At 32.2% G+C, this 23407-nt stretch overlaps 3 protein-coding genes across 4 annotated transcripts; 2 read left to right on the top strand and 1 right to left on the bottom strand.

Moving 5' to 3' along the window:
- Nucleotides 1-7350: 7350 nt before the first annotated feature.
- On the top strand, nucleotides 7351-10144 carry LOC133310583 (protein CURVATURE THYLAKOID 1C, chloroplastic). Of its 2 annotated transcripts, XM_061511537.1 has the most exons (7): nucleotides 7351-7457; nucleotides 7629-7744; nucleotides 8840-8934; nucleotides 9046-9132; nucleotides 9395-9457; nucleotides 9567-9604; nucleotides 9969-10144. In XM_061511537.1, the coding sequence occupies exons 2-7, from the start codon at nucleotides 7645-7647 to the stop codon at nucleotides 10021-10023; spliced, it is 438 nt and encodes a 145-aa protein (XP_061367521.1). In that variant the 5' UTR covers nucleotides 7351-7457; nucleotides 7629-7644; the 3' UTR covers nucleotides 10024-10144. The 2 variants fall into 2 exon arrangements, with proteins under 2 accessions (XP_061367521.1, XP_061367520.1); XM_061511536.1 differs by lacking the exon at nucleotides 7351-7457 and having other exon boundaries at nucleotides 7465-7744.
- A 7526-nt stretch (nucleotides 10145-17670) lies between these two features.
- LOC133310604 (uncharacterized) lies at nucleotides 17671-18289 on the bottom strand. The gene is made up of 2 exons (XM_061511565.1): nucleotides 18136-18289; nucleotides 17671-18041 (listed from the first exon to the last, which is right to left on the bottom strand). The coding sequence occupies exons 1-2, from the start codon at nucleotides 18287-18289 to the stop codon at nucleotides 17671-17673; spliced, it is 525 nt and encodes a 174-aa protein (XP_061367549.1).
- Nucleotides 18290-19724: 1435 nt separating this feature from the next.
- On the top strand, nucleotides 19725-21189 carry LOC133310612 (golgin candidate 5-like). The gene is made up of 5 exons (XM_061511575.1): nucleotides 19725-19834; nucleotides 20010-20069; nucleotides 20137-20250; nucleotides 20912-20986; nucleotides 21129-21189. The coding sequence occupies exons 1-4, from the start codon at nucleotides 19754-19756 to the stop codon at nucleotides 20957-20959; spliced, it is 303 nt and encodes a 100-aa protein (XP_061367559.1). The 5' UTR covers nucleotides 19725-19753; the 3' UTR covers nucleotides 20960-20986; nucleotides 21129-21189.
- Nucleotides 21190-23407: the final 2218 nt, after the last annotated feature.

The raw sequence follows: 23407 nt of genomic DNA, 5'->3' as shown, positions 1-23407 counted from the left end.
GGGTTTGGGATTATGGGGCATTTTATTAATATAAACATCAGTGAATTGATAGAGGCCATCTTTAAGCTTGCCCTGGAGGACTATATCCTTGGTTACCTGACATTTAACAAGGCAATAATCAGGGTAAAATTCGAAGTATACCTTGTTATCCCTTGCAAACTGTGATACACTAATTAAATTTTTGGTAATGTGAGGAACATGGAGAAGATTATCAAGTCTGAAAGTAAAGGATGAATCATGTGAAGTAAAAGATGAAAAACCAGTATGGGTAATAGGCATACCTGCTCCATTACCAGCTAGAACATGATCTGAGCCACGATACTCAAATATAGAAGAGAGATTACCAATGTCATGTGTGAGGTGATTGGTGGTTCCAGAGTCTGGATACCAAGAATTGTCAAGAAGTGAAGCAGGTTCAGCTAAGTAAGTTGCAGGATTGTGAAAGGAAGGAGGTGGAGGAAGAGGTGTGCGCATATGTTGAGTGTTTTGTGAGGAGGATGGAGTGGTGCTTTGAGAAGCATTCTGGTAAGAAGAGTCAAACCGATAGAAACACCTCCATGGAGGGTGACCTTGTCTTCCACAAATGTGGCACTGTAAACGATTTGTGTTCCAAGATTGGGGTGGACCTCTACCACCTCTAAAGAATCGTCCACCTCTGCCTCTACGGCCTGCAAAGAAACGACCACCATTGTTGGGTTGGGATAGAGGTCTTTGCATAAAGTGAGATTGAATAGGTGTGACATTATCAGGTTTCTTGAATCTTTCAAGCATGTTTTCTTGAGCAAGCAAAAAGGCTTCTAATTCAATGACTGTAAAAGGCGGATTTCTGGACATTGCAGAAGTGATGAGGGGAGCATATTCTTCATTGAGGCCATCAAGAATTGCTTCTGAATGTTCAGCTTCTGTGAGAGGAGAACCAGCTGCTCCTAATGAGTCTACCACTTTCTTGAACTACAAAAGGTATTCGGATGCTGGACAAGTCTTCTTGACAGATTTTAATTGATTCTTTAATTGCTTGATTTTGGCTTGAGTATGAGAAGCAAAATAGACTTGTAGTTTGGTCCAAATTTCATGAGCAAAGTGGCAACCTACCATACGATTTTTGAAGGACATATTCATGGAGGAAAGAAGCCAAGAAACTAGAAGATTGTCCTGTTGATGCCAATGGATGTAATCTGGTGTTTCAGTTTTAGGATCTTGATTTGCTTCTTCGGTATATTGAGGAGGAATCTTGTCATTGGTGAGATGATGTTGAAGATTGTGCCCATGGATGGAAGCAAGGGCAAGTTGTTGCCAGGGAAGAAAGGTATCTTCATCTAGCTTGTCACCAATCAGATTGGAGAAACTTTTCATGATGAGTTTGGTTGCTGTTGCTGATGCATTTGCATTGCTTGTTGATGATGCAGTAGATTTAGGTGACTCCATGGATCGTTGCCTGCTCTGATACCATGTAAGGTATCAGACCTTGATGACATAAACGAAATCTCACTCTTAGAGTGAAAACAAGAAATGAAAAGAAATGTAAACTGAACAATTCTGAATGTATTAAATCTCAAGAAGAGGATTACAAGCTGCTATATATATAGCAGATGAGAAAGACTAGAAAGGATAAAAGAAGAATCTAACTAACAAATAACTGACATAACCAACTTAATATATCTTATCCTTTATCAAAAAGCATAGCTAAAAGTAGATATAGATACCAAATAATGATACGAGTTCAGTTGGTGCTAGAGAGAGAACTGAGCAAGTGGGAGTAAGAACATGTCTTTGATTCTGTCCAGTATCGTCTTTGAAAGAGGTTTAAAGTCTTAATTTTGGGACCTGCCTCAAATTAAACTAGTCACGAAGTAATAAATCGATTAAAATATCTATATATAAAAAGTAGATATAAATAAATTAGAAGTTAACAAAATGTTTATATTTCACACAGACAAGTGAGACAACAACCTAGGTGCTCTAATTTATATATTGATCCAACGTATTGGGCTGGATCAATATCTTTTATTAAATTTTTATTAGTTATTTATCTGTAATTCAAAGATCACGAATTTAAATTTGAAAAATAATCTCTTTACAAATATATAAGAACAAGGCTGCAAACAAATATTGTCCTCATCCCTATTCTCCCTAATGAGGATTTAACGGGGAGTTGAATTTTTTTTACTAAATTTTTACTAGCTATCGTCTCAATAATTCATGGTTGCATAATCCTTACCGTCTACAACTGCAAAACACACTTTCCTTTTATATTCACCTTGTTTACAAATATTTGGTCTTCAAAAATTGTAAAACAAGAAGTAAACATGTTGCTTTTGCTAACAGAAATAACAACTTTACAACGAGAAACAAGGGCTCAAATCTTCAAACAATTATGTTATTTGTACAGAGAATTCCTCTTACAATTTTACAAACTTTTCATTATACTTATTCATTTTTCCCTTTCCTTTTCTCTCTTTATATTTTTCATCATTAATCTATGACTTAGTCCCGTTACGTTATTGCTGAGCTTGTTCCGTGTAAATAATATTTTCTTGTTCTATATCAGCTTCAATTTAATATCATATACACTTAAATCAGTAGTTCTGGACCCTCTTCATTCCTAATAAATTCTCCTGGTCCTGCATCTCGAGTTGCATCAAACAAGAACGTATTCACTAAAATTAAAAGCAGAAAACCTCCCCTAATGCAAAGGAGTAGAAATCATAAGACTTGCATTGGATACCAAAAAAATAAATAAAAAAATCGTAAGTCCTAATTAAGAAAATCTTCCACTATAATAATAGGGGCAGGATATTCTTACACCGGTGTAAGAGTTAGAAGTCTTACACTCAATCTTGACCATTGATCCACTTGTATCTAAAGGCTCACATTACTAAAAAATTTGAGCCGTTAGATATAAGTGGGATTAACGGTCAAGATTAAGAGTGTAACTTACACTGGTGTAAAATGATCCTGACCCATAATAATAATATGATTACAATAATCAAGCTTTCCTAATAATACTAGATATTCTCACTCAAACTTCACCAACGGTGGTATTCAGAAGTTTTTTCTCTCAAAAGGTCACGCTCTCAAACTTTTTTTAGAGGATTTTCTAACTGACTAAATCTTTTATCTTTTACAAAGGTTTTCTTATCTTCGTATAAAGTTGAGGCAAGACTCTTCATTTCCTTCTAGAATATTTCTAATAATTAGGTAGGTAATATTTATTAGGGGTATTTATTCAGTCATTAAGCCATACATCAATAAATAAAGTGCTTGTTCAGCCACCAAACCCTAAGAAGGAAAACACCCTAACAGTGTAGTTGAAAATTTCTAATAATTAAGATCAAGCAACAGGACACGTAACTCAGGGAAATGGAAGACATGTACTACAAAACAAAATTGATATAGGTCCACCTAAGGTTGTTTTATTATAGTCTGGTTCAGTGCATTAAATTTATAAACTGTTCAATAAACACTAAATAGCACTGTCACATACGCATGATTTGTAATGAACTTGTATTCATTCACCAGGAAATCATGCAGTGCAGTGTTTGAGACTTGACAAGCATTTTTAGAGCCGTTTGGATTGTTTTCTCGGAAAAAATATCATTTTAAATTTTTTGAACAAAAGAATTGTTCAGTTTTTCTAAAGTAATGCAGTCAAATATGTCACATATGTTGACAGGACTAGTCTCGTCACTGACACTGACGGGACTCGTGCCACGTAGGCAGTCTCATTATCGTAAAACTTCGGAAGGTCATAACTAGTGACTCGGGTATCCAAATCAGATGATTTTTTTTTATTTCACATAAATTTTCGAGATCTAAGTAATGACATCTCATTTAACATATTTTATCTCTCACAAACATAATTTGAATTGGTAACAATTGTACCACAATCACGCGTTTAAATTCAGAAGATCTTCAAACTATGTTTGTGGGAGATAAAATATGTCAAATTAGATGTCGTTGCTTAGATCTCGAAAATTTATGTGAAATAAAAAAAAATCATCTGATTTGGATACCCGAGTCACTAGTTATGACCTTCCGAAGTTTTACGATAATGAGACTGCCTACGTGGCACGAGTCCCGTCAGTGTCAGTGACGGGACTAGTCTCGTCAGCATATGTGACAGTTTGACTGCATTACTTTGGAAAAACTTATCCAATCAGCTTTAACTGAGCAATTCTTTTGTTCAAAAAATTTAAAATGGTGCTTTAGCCTTGTTTTCTCAAAATAAAATTTTTTATGCCTTACATATTTTAAAAATGCTTTTCTAAAGCTATTTAGATTTTTAAAAAAATATTTGGCTTTCAATTTTTGTTTTGTTTTTTTAAAAAAAGTTGAATTTTTTAGCTTCTAATAAATAGCAGATTTTTGGTTTTTTTTATTACTTCTTTGTTTTTTTAAAGTAGCCATTTAAATAAATATTTTTTGAAAAATACTTATTTTTTCTTTAAAAAAATAGCTTTTGGAAAGAAAAAAAAAACCTAGGCAAACGGGCTTTTATACTTTTATGCACTTGTTCATAAATGACAATCACCATTCCTTAAGACTTAAGAGAGGGTTCGCAACTTAGGTGGGCTTTGGCTCACGGAAAACCCACGCTGTAAAGGAGAAGGGAAAGAAAATGAGAGTGGTAACACAGTGCTGAGAAATTCGAAATTGCACATTTTCGTTGCACTATTTCACGGGGGATATGTGCTAACAATTTCCAAAAGAACAAGCTGAACAAGATTGTGAGAAGAAATTAAAGGTGTTTGGTTTATTTCTTAAATATAATTTTGATTAATTTGTTTTTATTTTTTTAACTATAGAAATATGATATTATTTTTATTTTGTTTGTTGTTTTCAGAATTTTGTGAAGGAGTGTTGCTATTATTTTCTTCACAAAATCTTGAAAACCTGACATAAAATGAAAAAAGTAATGTATTCGTAATTACAAATAATTTTTTTAAATAAAAAACAAAATAAAAAACAAACCAAATAGAATTAAATGTTTGGGTTGCCCAAGACCCAAAAAGTAGCAAACCCATAAAAGGAAAACCCTGAAAGCTCGCTCAAATGAATGTTGTTTCCAGTTTCTTGCCTGAAAAAGAAAAAGAGAAAGAAGAAGGAAAGAAGGTTTATCATCTATCATTTAATACGACCACAAAAATTTTCCTACACACACAACATTTTGCGGGTCCCGCAGGAAAAAAAAAATTGGCATGCAAAAGAAATCTCTATAACATAACACAATCATTTTTCTTACAACATAACTCTTATAAAATCCAAGAAAAAAAAGAATAAATCATGAATAAATATTAATTGATGATTTCAAGATCTTCAGATATCCTTGGCAAGAGTGCAAGACATTATTAGTTGCAACTAATAAGTAACTGGCAAACAAAACGGCACCATAATCTGTATATGATTCGTCGTTTCGCTACCTTGAAAGTTACTAGGTTGTATTTGTACTGAGGTATGTTTGGTGTGACGTATAAGACATGATAGTATAAGCTTATACTATATGTTTTGACATTTTCAGTTGTTTGGTGTGATCATCGTATAGTATAAGCTTATACAGCATAATCCCTTAATACATCAAAACGATGTATAACTTAATCCAGCCTAAGGGTGAAGAATAAGGCATGATAAGAGATTGATGTATTATCATGACCAATGTAATTCTCAAAAATTAATATATTATTTTAATATTAATGTATTAAAATAAAAATTAATTTTTCAATATATTAATTTTAAAAAATATTGAATATTTTTTGTTTATAAAAATTAATTTATGTTTTGAACATAGTGATCAACAATTTTTTATAAAAAATAATATCATATGATATTTTTTGAAGAATTATATAAATTCTTTATTAAAGGATAATTTTATTAAAAATATTTATTTATATCCTATATAGTATTATACAGTGCATTATCAAATACTATATGATATTATCTTATACAATATATTATTTTATACAATATCGTGCCAAACGCTGGATAGTATTAAAATTCAATCAGGTCTTATACAATCAGGTCTTATACTATCAGGCCTTATACTATACTATGTACCAAACATGCCCTGAGTGAAATACTAATTTTATATTTTAGGAGACTAACATTTTAGGGAAAAATTAATCTTATGTTACATGTGATAAGTTTATCTCCTACACACCATTCGATAACTGTGCTACCTTTTTATTTTATTTTTTATTTTTTCAGATAGTGGAGCCCACAAGTTTGTCTACATAAGATAATTTATCTCCTTTAACATAAGATTAGTAAAACCCCAACATTTTATATTGTAAATATGAAATATGTGAGACTCGTTTTTTTAAAATAAATAAATAGATCTCATATTTTAAAAGTAAATAAATTTCATATACTTTATATTTATAACATAATATACTAATATCTTATAACATGAGACTAGTATTTTCTTTTTATATATGATTATGAACTGCGTTGCATGTACACAGACTTTTTTAAAAAAATTGCTTGTCCGACACGTGTCCGACACGTTTCGACATGCGTCCGACACGCGGTCAATGCTTCGACACGCATCCGACACGTTTTTTTTTTAGAACTAAAATTTATTTTATTAACTAAACATGAAAAATAATTTCTAAATCAATTTTTTTTGTTATAAAATTTGACATAAAAAATTAACAAGGTATGCAAAATTATTTTTATTTATATTTATATTATAAAATTTGAAAATTTGATTGATTTTCTCACTTATTATGAACTGTTATATGTATTAAATATAAATTATATTATATATATATATATATTAAAATATTATTTAATATCAAAACGTGTCTCAACGTGTCAGAATATGACATTTTTTAAAATTTACTGACACAATACGTGTCCCGTATAAGATGCATATAGATTATGAACTATAATAGACCAACCCCGTGTCTCTTTTAGAGCCTGTTTGGATCCTCTTATTTTTAAGCTAGAAGCTACTTATAAGCTAAAGCTAAAAAAGAGAACTTAAAATAAGAAGCTAAAAGCTGTTTGGAAATTACATAAAAATTTTAGTTTAAAATTTACTTAAAAGCACATATTTCAAGAAGATCATCTCTCTCTATTTTTATCACTCTTCATTTAAAAAAAATACACAATTCAAGAAAAACAGATAAGAGCTTAAAAAGAAGCTCCTCCTAGGAGCTTTTAGTTTTCAGTTTTTTTCTTCATTATAAAAAAAAGAGTTTTTCATTATAAGAGCTTTTCCCAAAACTTGTTTGGTCTAACTTATACTTATGAGTAGCTTCTAACTTAAAAATAAAATAAAATAAAATTCAAACATACACTTATAATTTTGCGGTTGGAAAATGAAAACTGATAAACACTTAAAAAAGAGAATTTATTTATCTATTTATTTTTTTGTGGTGCACCTTCTGTCACTTATGTGGCTCTCTGTGTCTTTCTGACATGCTCACTCATCCTTTGCAGCAGTAGAGAAATACTAGGTAAAACTCTTTTTTCTATCTACCAAAAAAAAAAAAAACTCTTTTTTTTTTCCTGAGTTTCAGAATCTTAATTTTGATTTCTGCTATCTGATTATCATTGAATTTGGGTGAGGAAACCATGAACTAGAATTTGGTCTCTCTTTTTTTTGTTTAATTATTTATGCCAACCAGAACTTTGGAGTTGTAAATGGCTTCCATTGTAACAAGCTTGCCGCCACCATTGCTGCTCCATGGTAGAAAATCACATCCAGGAATCTTCCAAAGTTGCCCTATTTCTCTTCTTGCAGGTAATCCTTACTGGGTTTTACTTTTTGGGCCCCGGGTTCTTTCAAAGTTGAAATTTTTATCCCCGTAGACACTATTTGAAACTTGTTTTATTCTGTAATATTTGTGTAACAATCTAGATGTTCCAGTGCGAAGAAATGAAAGTATGGCGTTGTTTGAAACTTTGGTTTTGACCTAAGTAGTGCTTTTTAATTTCTTGAGCGTAGTCAAAGCGAGTAATCTTGCGGGGAAGCTGAACCTTCAGTTCAGTTTCTAAGTGGGAATTTATTTATTTATTAATTCAGGTAACCCATAAAATTCATGAGCATTTTTACACTAGTTTGGGTCCAATTAAAAAAGTCATTGTTGTATGTTATTTGGGAATATAATTTTCATACTCATTAAGCTCAATTTTGAACTTCAGTAGCATACTGTTCCATGGAGCAATTGTGACAATGTCACAATGTCACAATGTTCCTGTCTTTGTTAATGGTGGTGGTGTAAAAATCTGTGTGGTTGATTATGGTGACATCAGTACAAAACACAAAATTGCATACAATCACAAAACGTCAGAATGCAATATGTAAGGCATAAAAATTGCAGAAAAACAAACCCGAGCCAAGTATTGAATAGTGTCCTTAAGGCAATTTTCTCCCCTCAACGGTGCCTAAGATTTGTGGACAAATACCTCCCAGGATCAAACAGGTTACCTTTGTTTCGACGATGACACTACCAGAAGAAACAACACTGGTGGACACAACGAACGCTGATCAATCTCACAGAATGAATGCAAAAGATTTCAAAAATCATTTTAACAGAGGTTCGGTACAAGCGAGAAATCATAAAAGTTTCTATTTATAAAAGTCACGATGAATTGTATCCATTGGTAGTGAAAGGTCATGTTTATTCACCCATGAATAATTATGTCTGTTTGACAGTGAAAAGACACATTTTCACACCCAACTTCTTATTCATAACATTTGAATTCTATAAGAATTCCAACAGGCTTTATATCACAATTGATTTGATTGCTTATAACTTGTGCTGATGTGTGTCATAAGTGTTTGTATCTCTTTTTATGTTCCTGGTTACTGATTCACAATTTGCTCACTTCACAGGTAGACGGAATCATGCTGCTTTTGTTGTGAAGGCTTCTGGAGAAAGTTCTGAATCTTCAACTTCCCTTACTATTTTGAAGTCTGTTCAGAATGTTGTGAGTTTCTCCTTCCATTCCCATCCTTATTGTCTTTCTTTCAAAGAGAAAGAAAAAGTATCAGATTACCTAAGTTTGCTGTATGTTGTTTGTTTGTTGATTTAAAAACAGTGGGATAAACCTGAGGACCGGCTGGGACTTATTGGTTTGGGCTTTGCTGCTATAGTAGCAGTTTGGGCATCAGCAAATTTGATCACGGTAATCTTCATCACTTCTGGACTAATCGCGTAATCGATGAATAAGTGGTATATGAATACGCCATTGTAGAATTTTAACTGAACTATTGGCTTATGGACTTACATGGCCAACTATTATAGAAAAGTTTTGAATTGAAGGTATAATAAGCAAATCCATTCGGGATATCACATTTGAGCTTTAAATAAATGGTTATTTATTAAGGATTTGGAAACCTTTTAAGCAACTATTTCTTCTTTTTTGTCTTTGTGATTTTTGCATATAGGCCATTGACAAATTGCCAGTTATCCCAACTACACTGGAATTAATTGGAATACTTTTCTCCGTGGTAAGAAGTGCAGTGCTACATAATTGATGAGGAATAAAAGCACCATAAATTTATTTATCTATGTGAATTAGTATGTTTCTTGTAATTTAAACTTCTCTTTCTATTTCAGTGGTTTACTTATCGCTATCTCTTATTCAAGCCAGACCGGTAAGCATTTTGGTCACCTTTGTTCAAATTTCCATTATTTTATCTGATATTAACTACATCATAGTATGATTTTAAGACCTATGATTTCATTATTGAAATGATGAAAGAAAAAGAAAATTAATATCAAGGACCAGTGGATGTTCATAATTACAAAAAGAAAAAAAGAAAAAAAGAAAAAACTATTAACCACTTGAGTGATTAATCCTGTTAGAAAGTGGTTAATGATTAACTACCTAATAAAGATATTAACCTCTCAAGTGGTTAATGAAACTTTTTTTTTCTTAAACATGATCATTCACTGTTACTTTTAAAGAGATTGCACACAGTTTGTAAGCAACTTCACTTGAATATTTTCTTAATACAGGGCAGAGCTTTTTCAAATCTTGAACAAGTCAGTATCAGATATCTTGGGCCAGTAAGATGGGCTGCCAAAATGTTACACTAGATTGTGATTTTAAGTACAGATTCTCAGCGGCAAAAGTTGTTATTTATTTTGTTTAAGACCACTATATTACATCAATGAGTTAAATCTTACGTCTATTGCATTGGCTTCTTTGTGTTGAGCATAATAATATAGTGTTGCGATTCTAATGAGGTTCCCCTAACCATGGATATACTATGCTCTTCATTCTTCAAAACCACAAAGAATTAAAATTGTAAAGAACCATCTCAACCCAAAACCTTAAAGTGTTGGGTGAGGGTAGGGGTGAAACTGGGCCGGGCCGGCCTACAAGGGCCTACGGCTCGACCTATATCAGGCCAGATCTGACCTAGTATATTTTGTATAATAGGCCGAGCTTGAGCCTTAAAAAAGCCTGTTTAACAAAATGGCCGCAGACTCACTTTTAAAAGGTCGGGCCTATAAGCCCACAGGCCAGCCTATATTGTTTATTTTAAATAAAATAAAATAGAGTAAGTATGTCTTGAAGAAAAAACAAAAGATATAAATTTAATCAATTGCAATTATTTATAACTTAATTATATTCGATTATATTTTAATAGAAATCTTATTTTATTTCTTATATAGGAGGAACCAACATCTCAACATGTTAGATTGTATATATGAATATATTAAATGATTTTTGGGAGAGTTATACTTACTACAAGCATCATGATTTGTTTGTTGGATTCATGTAGTTATTTTAATTTACATAGTATAGATTTGTTTATTGGATCTGATGAAATATATGTTATTTAAATTGAGCATTTTGTTTACCAAAAAAAAAAAAAAAAATTTAGCATTTTGCTTTCGAAAATGACTTAAGTGCATATTGTATAGTTTTGTTATGATTCATGATTCTGTTTGGACGTTGAAATTATGATTTTTGGTGTAGCAACTGAATTTGAGTTATTTGTAAAGTTGATTCATGGTTCTGCTTGGAAGTTAAAAATTAACAGGCTAACGGGCCAAGCCAGGCCATTTGTTTTTTTATAAACGGGCCAAACCAGGCTAACAGTTAGACTCATACTAGGCTTGGGTCAGGCCAAATTGAAATTTTTTGATGTAGGCTTGGACTTTTCGGGGCAAAGCTTGGCCCAGCCCAGCCCAGCCCACTTTCACCCCTAGGTGAGGGCCTTCCTATTGATTTATATTATATTCTCTAACACACCCCTTCACGCAAGAGCCCTTTGGGCTTGAAGCGTGGATATGACACAAGCCCATTATTGGTTTGCCTTGTGCTGCATAAGCTTATTTTTTGGTCTGCCTCGTGCTTTTCTTAATTAATTCCACTAAAAAGTGGGGGCGGTGAGGATCGAACTCGTGATCATATGATCCTAAGCTCTGATACCCTGTAAAGAATCATCTCAACCCAAAACCTTAAGGTGTTGGGTGAGGGCCTTCCTAATAATTTATATTATATTCTCTAACACACCTCCTCACGCAAGAGCTCTTTGGGCTTGAAGCATGGATATGGCACAAGCTCATTATTGGATTGCCTTGTGCTGCTTAAGCTCATTTTTTGATCTGTCTCGTGCTTTTCTTAATTAATTTCACTAGAAAGTGGGGGCAATGAGGATCGAACTCGTGACCTTATGATCACTTAAGCTCTGATATCATGTAAAGAACTATCTCAATTAAAAAGTGTTGGGTGAGGGCCTTCCTAACGATTTATATTGTATTCACTAATAAAAACCAAACTTCTCAGTTGTATGACAGTTGCAAAACTAGCTATGGGTATGACCGGAAGAAAAAGAAAAAGGAACGCACTGAAAACAACTAAGAAACTAAGAGTCGTTCGTTGTTTACCTCTTGTTGATTTATGAGCAAATTATGGCATGAGAGGACCAATGAGACAGAACACTTTTATGTGTTTCTTATATATTACAAGTCTATGTCTCGTACCACACATTTGACATAACAAATTTCTCACGCTTAATGTTGCCATTGATGCTCGCTGAGTTAATATAATTCGATAATATACCCTCACCTGTGATCTTATATGATCAAATTATGTGAAATGTTTTTAGTCATTAATAGACAAATCAATAGTGATAAGAAATGAAGAAGAAACCAAATGGTGGTAGCTCATTGGTAGTAAGGGAGCTGAGTAAGCAGACAGAGAAGGGCTTTGGGATTTTTATATGTTATTTTTAGGAGAGACTTAAATATCTTCATCCCTAATCTGTTTTACACTTTGAATTAGTCTTATAGCGGAATCAAAGAGTCAAAATTTGTAGGAATATTGGGAGAAATTAACTCGCCTCAAAGAAATAATTAGAGTTGAGTTAACTCCAAAATAAAAAAAATGAAGAAAAAATATTAGAATACAAAATGAGTAAAAAATAATAATTAATTTGTCTATTTACTATTAAGAATCTTCGAATTTAACCTGAATACATGAAATCAGATTGAGCTTAAATTTTAAACTCTTAATTTTCTTTTAGGTGTGTTAACTGTATAAAATTTCTTCATGTCTTGAATTAAGTTGTCATTCAAATCCAATTATGAGTTGAAGTGGACCTCCTTAACAAAGTTATGATTATTTATTTAAGGCGTTATTTTTCTTATACAGCAGCACACATGTGAGTAGTTTTGTTTCTAGTAGAGACGTATGAAATGGGTCCCATATATATTTTTTTAAAAATAAAATAAAAAAATTACTCGTTTTCGAATTGAGTATAGCATGAGATGATTTTTTTATTCGATGAACATAATAAAATGATTTCCCATTTATGAAATGAGTTAAAAGACACACCAATATAAAAAATAGGAAAACAAATAATTTACCATAAAGAAAGGAAAAAAATTAATTTCAAAATAGAAAGGAAATTGATGCAATAATTTTTTTATAAAAATTACATTAATGTAATATCTTAGAAAAATAATAGTAATTTATAATAATAATAAATTATAAATTAGTAGTAATAATATATATATATATATATATATATATATATATATATATATATATTTATTTGATGGTGATAGATAACAAATTATAATATAAATTTTACATTTGATAAAATGATTTTGTGCGATATATGTGCGATATGAGTGCTATTGGAAAATAATTTTGATACTTTGTAATACTCAGATTATTAATAATAAAATAATATTATTACAGGTATTTTTTTGGATTTAAAGGTATTAATAATATTGCTAATAATATTCCATAGCTGATGAGAATGCAAAATTGATGAATGAAAAAGAACAATTAAAAGTTGTGACAGAGGATTTAAAGGTATTTTTTTTTTAATACCTTAAAGTTTGAGTAATGTTTTCATGTTTCTATTGTTACAGACTCACAGTCAAATCATGAGTTTTGCTACTCTTTTAGATCCATTTATGCATATCATCTGTCTATTAAATTGTTCCTCTGATATGAATATTTTTTTTTAATTTATTCTTAATTACTTTTATCTCAGTTTAATTGTCCGCCTTATAAGCTTGATCTCTCTGCAGTAGCACAATTTCGTTTGTCTCTTTTGTTCTCGTAAATCGGTATCAAACTGTTCTCCACCACTCAGTTCTAGTTGTATACAATATAAATTGCTGATAACTAGTTTAAGTCGTTCAAAATCCTTATACAAGTGTTATTGATGTTTTATCCTTATTAGATGATCGATTGTGTTGTAATTTTTTGGATTTTTCCACTGTGTACCATGTATTGTGAATTGTGATGATTTCAGCAGATACAAAACTCGTTTTTGTTATTAGTTGCTTTTTAGGTTTGAATGTACGAACATATTTTCTTCAATTTTCCAGCTAAGTACAAAGTGATAGAAACTATAAGCGAGATAAGGAAAAATCACCGTCGCTATAATTCACAATGGTTAGCGGGTATTAGTTATAGCCAATTCTTCACTGTGTGACTCATTGATAATAAGAAATCATTTGAATGATTGTCAGTGGGACATGACAAACACCGGATGGCTTGGGTCACCAAACAAAGAATGGCTGCACAAATACCCTAGTGAGCAATACTTTCTTATATTAGAATAGATGAAAAATATTTCATAATATCTTGATTGTATCTCAGAGTAATTTAGAGTATCTTATATTCTCTCTTAGGATTGGTTTCCATATATCCATATATTTCATGATTTATTATAAATCTGGCAAATAGAAGTAGGTGCTAGAGGGCAAAGCAGACAAGGGCATTGCAGACAAGGTCAAATCGTTTGTGACAAAGATTGGGGGACAGGTTGCCTTTGGGACAAAGGCCAAACTAGACAGTTCCAGCTTTTTCTCCCCTCAATGCTATGCTGGCATCGAAAAACATGCAAATGGGCAAATAAGACTAATGATTTTTTTCCACCAAAAGTAGAGTATTGATTCAAAAGGATTAATCTTGCTTGAAGCCCTTTACGGCTAAAAAGGTGAGTAAATAAGAAGACTAAAGAATATGACTTTAAGCAAAATGATAAAGAGACCGAAATTGGAGGTGAGATTGACAATGTCTCGGAAGGTGGCATATGAATGCCAATTGAACTTGGAAATGGAATAGTGACGGAACAGGTCATGAAGAATGATACCGCTTTGATGTTATGTTGAAATTATAATTTTAGGTATAGAAGGAGGAAAAGAGAGGAAATGAATACTCAATAAAATCATATTAATATTGTTACTAAGGATGCAGTATGATGATGTACAGGCAAAGCATTAAGCTTTATTTATAGTAATAGAAGAGTCCTAATCCTATTAATGGAAACAAAATAACAAATCATGAAATATATGGAAAGCAATCGTAAGTTATAATTACTCTAAATTACTCTAAGATACAATCAAGATATTATAAGATATTTTTCATCTTTTCTAATAGAACAAAGTATTGCTCACTAAGGTATTTGTATCTAAAGGGATGTATTGAATTTGAGATTTCAAAAGGATTCAATTAGTAAAGAAAGTGCAAATTACATGTATATATACATATATGAAATTTTCATGTGATTTTCATGAACTTTTTAATGAGATCTTTATGAACATTATTTCATGTGATGTTAATGAAAATTTATTTCATGTGATCTTTATGAATAAATTTTTTTATCTTTTATATTTCAATTTGGTTTGGGCCTATAAACTTTAGGGGGTGTTAAATTATGATTTTGAAAGACTTTTTTGAGATAAAAAATCTTACAAATTTTAAAAGACTATTTATAATTGGAGAGATTTTAAAAACTTTTTTAAAAGACTCTTTTTACAATCAAGATTTCATAATATTGGACAATATGGATTTATAAGATTTTAAAAAATCATATGAGTTTAAAGTTATTAAGCATTAGCTTTCCACATATCTAAAGTTATACTAGCCATCCACGCATTAACATCTTCTTATTTCTGCTCTTGGGTTTAACCAATGAGTTAAAAATTATCTTCTTCATTAACTGGTGATACTGAAGATGAAGATGTATCTACTGATTCAATTGAAAATTTATCTGAACGACATTCTTTGTGAAGAAAGTTATGTAGTGCTACACATGCTAGCACAAGCTCTGCTTGTGTTTTAAATGGAAATGGAGGTGTTGACTAAAAAATTGTGAACTGTGATTTAAATATGCCAAATATCCTCTCAATTACATTTCTCAATGATGCATGACGAAGATTGAACACGAAGAATGTATCATTGCCAAACACGAAGAATATTAGGATTTTTAATAGAGTTTGCCACCGAATTATTAAGATTTGTAATATGTATCATTGCCAAACACGAAGAATATTAAGATTTTATGCTCATTATAATCCAAACAATATACAAAAGAAGAAGGTCGACAAAGAATGTATTTGATAAGTTTATTAGTTCAATTTAGAGATTAGATACATGTTTATCGTCAACTTTATACAACTCTGGTAAAAAATAATAATGAAGCACATCATTAATCATGAAGGAGGAATACCCAAACCTGAGAAAATATATGAGAGTAAAAAAAGAACATACCTTGGCTTTGAAAAAATGCTAGAGTAGATTGTGAGACACTTGTAATGGAGAAATCTCAAGAAATCCAGGGGTTAGGGTGAGATTGTGAGAGAGACATCCTATTTATATTTCTCACTAAAAAGTCTCACGAAATCCACACCAATAGAAAATCAATTAAAATTGTCAGATTTTTGAATACCACAATATATTTTTTCCTTTGTTTAAAATCCTGATTGAATACCAATGGATTTGGACGGACTCTAAATTAATATTTTAAAATCCTAATCGAATACCATATGACTTTTTTTCAATCCTTTAAAATCCTAACTGAATACCAATGGATTTTTTTGTCAAAAAATAATCCATTAAAATCTTCTGAAATCCTAATCTAGTACACTCTCTTAGTTTGCAACTTGGTAGGCCTTACATGACGTATTAGGTTTTTTAGTTTTTTATAATAGGTCAGGCCAAACCAATAAATTAAGTCTTTAATAGGCTAATAGGTCAATATAGGCTCTAAGTATTTTAGATAAGCTTAGGCTATTAAAGCCAAAGCCTACAGGCCTAACCTGTCCCATTTATATCCCTAGTCGTAACCTGTGAAGAACATCAACATAGAGAGACAAAACAAACTTCACAATTAAAAAGAAACATGGAACAATCAGCAACAAATGTCTAAAATCATTTAAATGACATTGGATCCACATAAATCATTTAATCAGTGTTTTAATATTTAAAAAATTTTAAAATTACAAAAAAAACAAAGAATTTATTAATGGGTATGTACAAGAAATTTTCATACTCCATATACATATATTTTCATTGAATTTTTTCTTTAACAGTTTTCACTTATTAATCGTCAAAATTCTTATTTCTGTTGTGAAATAAAATACAAATAATACCAAAAAACAATTCTATTTCATTACCAATAGCAACTGTAGCTCTACATTAAATTATTTTATTTTTTTAAAAAAGTAAACGTTAAACAACACTTCATTTCTCAAAAGAAATAAAATCAATAAAACAACCATACAAAAAAGTTATAAATAAAAAAAGGGGCATGAATTTCACTCATGTTTGAAACACCCAATAAACAATTATGGTCAACAAAGACAAAAAATTTCTCTTTTACAATATTCAAAAATGTAAATCAGTTTTTTCCCTAGTGAACAATATAATTACCAATGCATATTCTAAGAGCATGTATCCGTAAAATTTTGAGAAAGGAACGAAACATCGTACATTGTTGCAGAATGGCTGGGTTCCGGGTGGTGAATGCGAATAAGAAAAAAAAGGTTAGAAGAAAACCCTAATTAGAAAAAGATGAAAGAAGAATAAGAAATTAAGAAGAAAGCAATATGTTATCTGGTCACACACGCAAAGCAGCTCAAAATCTTCATCTGTTATCACTGTTATAATTTTAGCTAGGGCCAACTTATAATTTGAGTTAGAGCCCAATTGTAATTACTTATATAATTATATATAATAAATAAAATTTGTCGAAATTTAGCTGGGGCCCATGCCCTACCTAAATATAACGTGGCTCCGCCACTGTTAACAACACTATTTTACATTTTTACCTTCAACTTTGCTATTCACTTATTTAGATTGTTTATCTCTCTGCAAAATGTTTTCTCTATGTATAAGTTTTTTTTTTTTTTTTTATAAACAAAAGGGGTTAAACCCCAGCAAACGAACAACAAAAAACAACTAACAAGAAAGAGTAACTACATGTTCTCTCCCTACAGACGCAAGATCTGCCATAAATAACAGAAAAATTCCACATGGAGGCTCCTCGAAAGAAATCTGGTCAGCCTGCTCCTCTGAGTTTAACAAATAAATTGCCAGCCAATCAGCACACATATTCCCTTCCGTAAAAGTATGTTGAACTTGAACTTCCCAATCCTTGCCAATCCACATTCGTATATGAGAAATCAAACGCTCCTCACGAACTGATGCATCCTGTTTGGTGAGCACATTGATTGCTGTAAGCGAATCACTTTCCAGAATGACCCTTCTATAGCCAGCATTCCAAGTCACCTCAAGGCCATGAAGTATGCCCCAAAGTTTCGCTTTATAAGCTGAACAAAATCCAAGTCTAAAAGAGAAACCTGTTAACCAGTTACCTTGCGAATTCCTTATCACCCCCCGGGCACGCAGCCAACCCCGGATTACCACGAGCTGCTCCATCCGTGTTTATTTTTACAAAACCATCTAAAGGGAACTGCAAACTAATATATAAATGACTAGATCCAAATTTCTTGCTATGATTACACGCTTCAATATAGCTCACCTCAATATCCTGAACCAACTTTCTGATTATCTCCATCTTTAACTCCAAAGGAAGATTTTCTTGATCCTGACAATGCATATTTCTCCAATGCCATATTTTCCAACAGGTTACCAAAAAAATTGTACGCCACCTCTCATGCACGCCACTTTGAACATTCACAAAGTTGTTGGACAACCATTGTTCAAGATCTTGATAGAAAATTCATCTGCTAACTGATATGGAATGAGACGATCCCAAATCTTCTTTGCATTATTGCAATCTCGCAATGCATGCATAATAGTTTCCTCATTATCCCTGCACCACGGACAGCTACTATCACCATCATTCCACCTAGCAGTACTACTCTTGGTTAATAATCGATGATGCATCAGTTTCCAACCAAAAAATTTCACCTTCTATGGACCATCCCAAGACCAAAGACAATTCCACCTTTTCCTATCTTTTTCATCCGTGTTTCCTTGACCAACAATGCATTTATAAATATCTCTAACAGTGACTGTATCACTGTTATTGAAGTTCCATAACAACCTGTTTGTACCATCGTCCTCTGTTGGTGGCAGCATGCTAGAAATCATATTAGCTATTTGGCTCGGAAGCAATTTAACTAAACTAAAGTTATTTATGATTTAGTATGCTACCATGGACAATCCTCTGTATTGTTGAAAGTGTTACTTCTTTAATTTTTGAGAAGCATGTTGTGACAGTCCTCATGTGTATAATTCTTTCAATTGAAACTGCTATCCAGGTGGAGGATATATTATTTTATTATTATCAATCTAGAGTATTACAAAGTATCAAAATCAATTTCCAATATCACTCATATAGCACATATATCGCACAAAATCATTTTATTAAAGGTAAAATTTATATTATAATTTGTTATTTATCACCATCAAATATATATTTATATATATATTATTACTACTGATTAATAGTTTATTATTATTATTATTATAAATTATTATTATTTTTCTTGGATTTTACAGTATTAATGTAATTCTTTACCTTTTCCTATTGATTCCACAGGAAGCAGAGGCTAAAGCAGCAGAGTCTGAGGAAAGAGAGCGTTCTGTAAATGAACGCTTATCTCAAACCTTGTCTCAAATTAATGTTATTGAGGCTCAGGTTCACCAAGTTCTTGAATGAAAGTATGTCTATAATGGTGGTTTTGCATAAATATGACTTACTTTAGTGGTGAACTACAGATTTTGTGTCTTAGAGCTGAACAGACTCAATTAAGTAGGACACTTGAAAAGGAAAGACTAAGGGCAGATAAAAATAGGCAGGAATACCTTGCTGCAAAGGAGGAAGCTGACACTCAAGAAGTTCATGCGAGACAGCTTGAGGAAGATATCAGAGAAATTAGGCAGAAACACAAGCAAGAGTTACAGGAGGCATTGATGCATGGGGAGAAAGCTACTTTCTGCAAGCATTATTGGACTCATCTGGAAGTTTCTCTGAAGGAGAAACTCTGGAGAGCCACGCACGAGTCCTTACTACATGAAGAGCATGACACCTAGTGCTTTTGAATCTACACTTCGTCAAAAGGAGGGTGAACTTGCTCATTATATGTCACGATTGGTATGTTTTGTTACCTTTGTTCCTTGGATATTTGGGACATCAGCTTCCAATTCATAGCTCTATTATTTCTTTTGTTATGGTGAACTTGACATAATGTATAGGTTATGAATTTATATTAAACTGATACATAGAACACATGATCTTGATGACATTTTTTCATATTTGGAAATTCCAGGCATCAATGGAATCTATTCGTGATTCTCTTGCTGAGGAGTTGGTCAAAATGACAGAACAAGTGAGTTCGTGTTTACTACTTACTGGTACCCTTTTCCTTAAGCATAATCTATGTACCCTCCCTGCAGTGTGAAAAGTTGCGCGGAGAAGCTGCCTTTTTACCTGGCTTACGAGAAGAGCTAGAAGCACTGAGGAGGAGGCACTCTGCTGCTTTGGAGTTGATGGGGGAACGTGATGAAGAGGTGCTTTCCCTTTTGCCAACTTTTTCTTCTTATAAGAAACAATATCCTAGACACAATTCGGTGTTTAGTTGTTGAATGTAATGGTTGGATAGTGCCTGGCCTGCCTATTCCCAGTAAGAAAATCAAAGCAATCTTATCTAGTTTGTAGAGGAACTCAGTCGCTTATAAATTTTCTTCTGTTGAATGGTTCTGACTTCAGAGCCAACAAGGACATGGACAACTGAATCCTTCTCTGTCTTCTAGAAAATTTAAAAGATTAAATGGAAGAAACCCTCTAATTGTGCAGAAGGGAACCCATCAAAAATTTCATTTTTATTTGGTCTTTTATTTGCTAAAGTTATTACATGGTGTTGATATTTTGATTCAGTGCTAACTTTTGTTTCATATTTGCTTAGGTATAAGCATAATAATCTAAGTTAAACAACACAATTACCATGACTTTTTTGTTCTTCTATTTTTTCAATTTACACAACAGAACAATGAAACACTTAACACGGTTAGCCCAAGGTAAAACGGACAAAACAAAAAGAAAATGAAGGATCTTTTGGGCTGTAGTTATACTGAGGTTTCGGACTTTGCTACTGTCCTGTTTCCTTGTATGCTTTTATCCAAATAGAAAAGAATTACTGCTTTCTATCTAAAAGAAGTTGAATGTGTTTAGCTGGAGGTACTTCATGCGGATATTGTGGACTTAAAGGAAATGTACTGAGAACAAGTCAACGCGCTTGTGAATAAGGTATATTTATTAAACAACTTTTTCTTTTCTTTCTTAGATGCCCTTGTTATCTTTTTCTGAATCTATTTATTTTGTCCAGAATGCTTTCCCCTATCTTTTATCTATCCTTTTTGAATTCTAACCTTGCTACATATGCTTGCAGATCCAGAGAATGAGTTCATCAATGGTTAGTGGCTAATTGAGCTGAGAAAAAGAAAGAGGGGAGCGGGTGGTGAAAGTTTAAGTGTCTGGTAATTGTTTGAGATGGCCATGCCCTTTAGCTTTGTGTGATATAAATGGAACAATCATAGTATATTGAAGATTAATGCGTTCTTTCTCCGGAGAATGTTTCCTCCCAAGCTCGTCATTGGAAAAGTTATACATTGTTTGTCTGGGCAACAGTTGCTCAAAATCAAAGTAATTTTGTATAGTCAATCTCTCTAGACCATATTCAAGCTTCAGAAGGTTTGGGGAATGTTTTGATGAAGATACTCAGTAGCTATGGGATTCTTTCATTCATTCATTTTTTTGGGTGGGTGTTTGTATGTTGTCTCAAAGGAACACATATGAAAAGTGAGGGGTGCAAGAATTGACTATTCGATGTTATATGTATCATTCCTTGAATCTGTGATCATGTTATACGTTTGTTTTCTTGTACACGCTTCAAATTCTTGCATTCGCTAATAAAAAACACCAAGTAGTATCAGTCAATGAATTACGCGATATCAGATGGATGAATTGCTTGCCAGCCAATTAAGGGCTATTGTCAATTTGCCACCATATGATCATAATTTCAGCAATAAAAAGAAAAAAAAATTTGTATGATCATAATTGTTGCGACTCGGCAAGTGCACCGGTCGTTAAATAATAAAAGTGTATCAGAGTACGAGATCGTTCCCACGAGGATTGGTTTTCAAGCACTAGTTCGCTAATCGCGGTTTAGTTGGACAATCAAGATTGAAATTTAAAGAATTGAAATTGAAAACAATTAATAGCATGCAAATTAAAATTCAGAATTAAAAAGCAATTGGAAAGATGATTGATTTAAAGATTAAAAACAAGCGTAGTTAGGATTTCGACTTCCCCCAATATCCTCTATATGCTATGAATTAAACTGTCGAGAATCTGCTCTTAATATAATGTCAATCAATTCTTTCTAAGTTAATTAGGGCTCAATTCCTTGTTACTCTAAATCTATGTGATCTTGAAAGAACTCTAGTTCCCCGATTATTCCCCAAGAAAACATGCATTACGATCAAGAATTTAAAGATTGCACAATTGCCCTATGTCTATCCCTAGATTACAAGGATTGTGATAAATTTATCAAATCAGGGTTCATGCACCAACATCCCTATTATCATACAATTCCCCTAAATCAATCTATAAGGAGCAAACTCATAAAAAGCATTAAAGACAGATAAATCTATTCAAATATAAAAAGAGAAGAATTTAGAGACAATTTAATTTATAAACATAAGGATTTAATTGTGTTTCATCTACCCCTAACTACAGAAAAACTTAGCCTAACATACTGAATTCAAAAGCAATAAGAAAGAAAATAGTTCCCAAGCCTCCGTTGGTGTGATGTTGACTTGGCTTCCCAGTGCTCCAACACTCCGCGACAGGATTCCTCCTTTGGGTTTATGTGTATTTCCCCGTGGTGTGGCTGTGAATGAGTGAATTCCATTGACCCCAAACTCCCTATTTATAACCTTTGAAGCCATATCTTTTAATTTTTCATCAAATCTCCCCATGAATCTCTATCAATTCCCAATCAAATCTTGATTTGTTTATGCTTTTATTTAAGATCTTACAGATTGGGCTTCAAATCTTTGTTATGATTCATTTATCAGTTCTTAGCACCAAATCTTGTGGATTTACCTTCAAACTGAGCAAGATATCAAAACATTAGCTCAATTTTCAAATCTTTATAATTTTATCATATAACAACTTGATTCCATGTCGTCTACCATATAATTCTTGTAGAATTTAGCATAAAAATATGATAAACCAAAGATTTATCAATAATTCGTATCATGTTATTATCAACCCCAATGGTTTGGTTAAGGAGGTGTTTTAGTGTATAACAAAAGCAAAATGACATTGAACCTATTTTTCTTTTTTCTTTTTTGTTTAAAAATAAACAAATAAAAGTAATGTGTTAGGTTATCAGGGATAGCATAAGTGGATTTAACATCATATTTTAACTCACTTTATGGGTTATTTATGTAATATTGATGTCTGTTTGTTTATGTAACAAAAACAAGGTATTTATGTAACATTGACGCCTCTGATTATTACTCGAACATACTATTGTGATTATATAATAATATAAAGTTTAGGATCTTTTAGTTGACAGTATGAGCTTTTCCTTTGTAATTTGTTGTGCACTTTACCAAATTAACGTGTTTATTAACTACTGCTTATAAGTTAGTGAAAGAA

Source organism: Gastrolobium bilobum, unplaced genomic scaffold (genome assembly GCF_033153095.1).
Source record: "Gastrolobium bilobum isolate Gb01-03AN ecotype WA unplaced genomic scaffold, APGP_CSIRO_Gbil_v1 utg9634, whole genome shotgun sequence".
Classification (NCBI taxonomy): Eukaryota; Viridiplantae; Streptophyta; class Magnoliopsida; order Fabales; family Fabaceae; genus Gastrolobium; species Gastrolobium bilobum.
The sequence above is the reverse complement of the archived record's forward strand: the minus strand, read 5'-3'. Positions and strand labels throughout refer to the sequence as shown.

Bases quoted from the DNA above. Each gene is read 5' to 3' on its own strand.
- LOC133310583 (XM_061511537.1), top strand. From the start codon at position 7,645: ATGGCTTCCATTGTAACAAGCTTGCCGCCACCATTGCTGCTCCATGGT. The intron at 9,133-9,394 runs GTAATCTTCATC...TTTTGCATATAG, and splicing joins CATCAGCAAATTTGATCACG to GCCATTGACAAATTGCCAGT. The intron at 9,605-9,968 runs GTAAGCATTTTG...TTCTTAATACAG, and splicing joins CTCTTATTCAAGCCAGACCG to GGCAGAGCTTTTTCAAATCT.
- LOC133310604 (XM_061511565.1), bottom strand. From the start codon at position 18,289: ATGGAGATAATCAGAAAGTTGGTTCAGGATATTGAGGTGAGCTATATT. The intron at 18,042-18,135 runs GTAATCCGGGGT...GATTTTGTTCAG, and splicing joins CACGGATGGAGCAGCTCGTG to CTTATAAAGCGAAACTTTGG.
- LOC133310612 (XM_061511575.1), top strand. From the start codon at position 19,754: ATGAAGAGCATGACACCTAGTGCTTTTGAATCTACACTTCGTCAAAAG. The intron at 20,070-20,136 runs GTGAGTTCGTGT...CCCTCCCTGCAG, and splicing joins TGGTCAAAATGACAGAACAA to TGTGAAAAGTTGCGCGGAGA. The intron at 20,251-20,911 runs GTGCTTTCCCTT...GAATGTGTTTAG, and splicing joins TGGGGGAACGTGATGAAGAG to CTGGAGGTACTTCATGCGGA.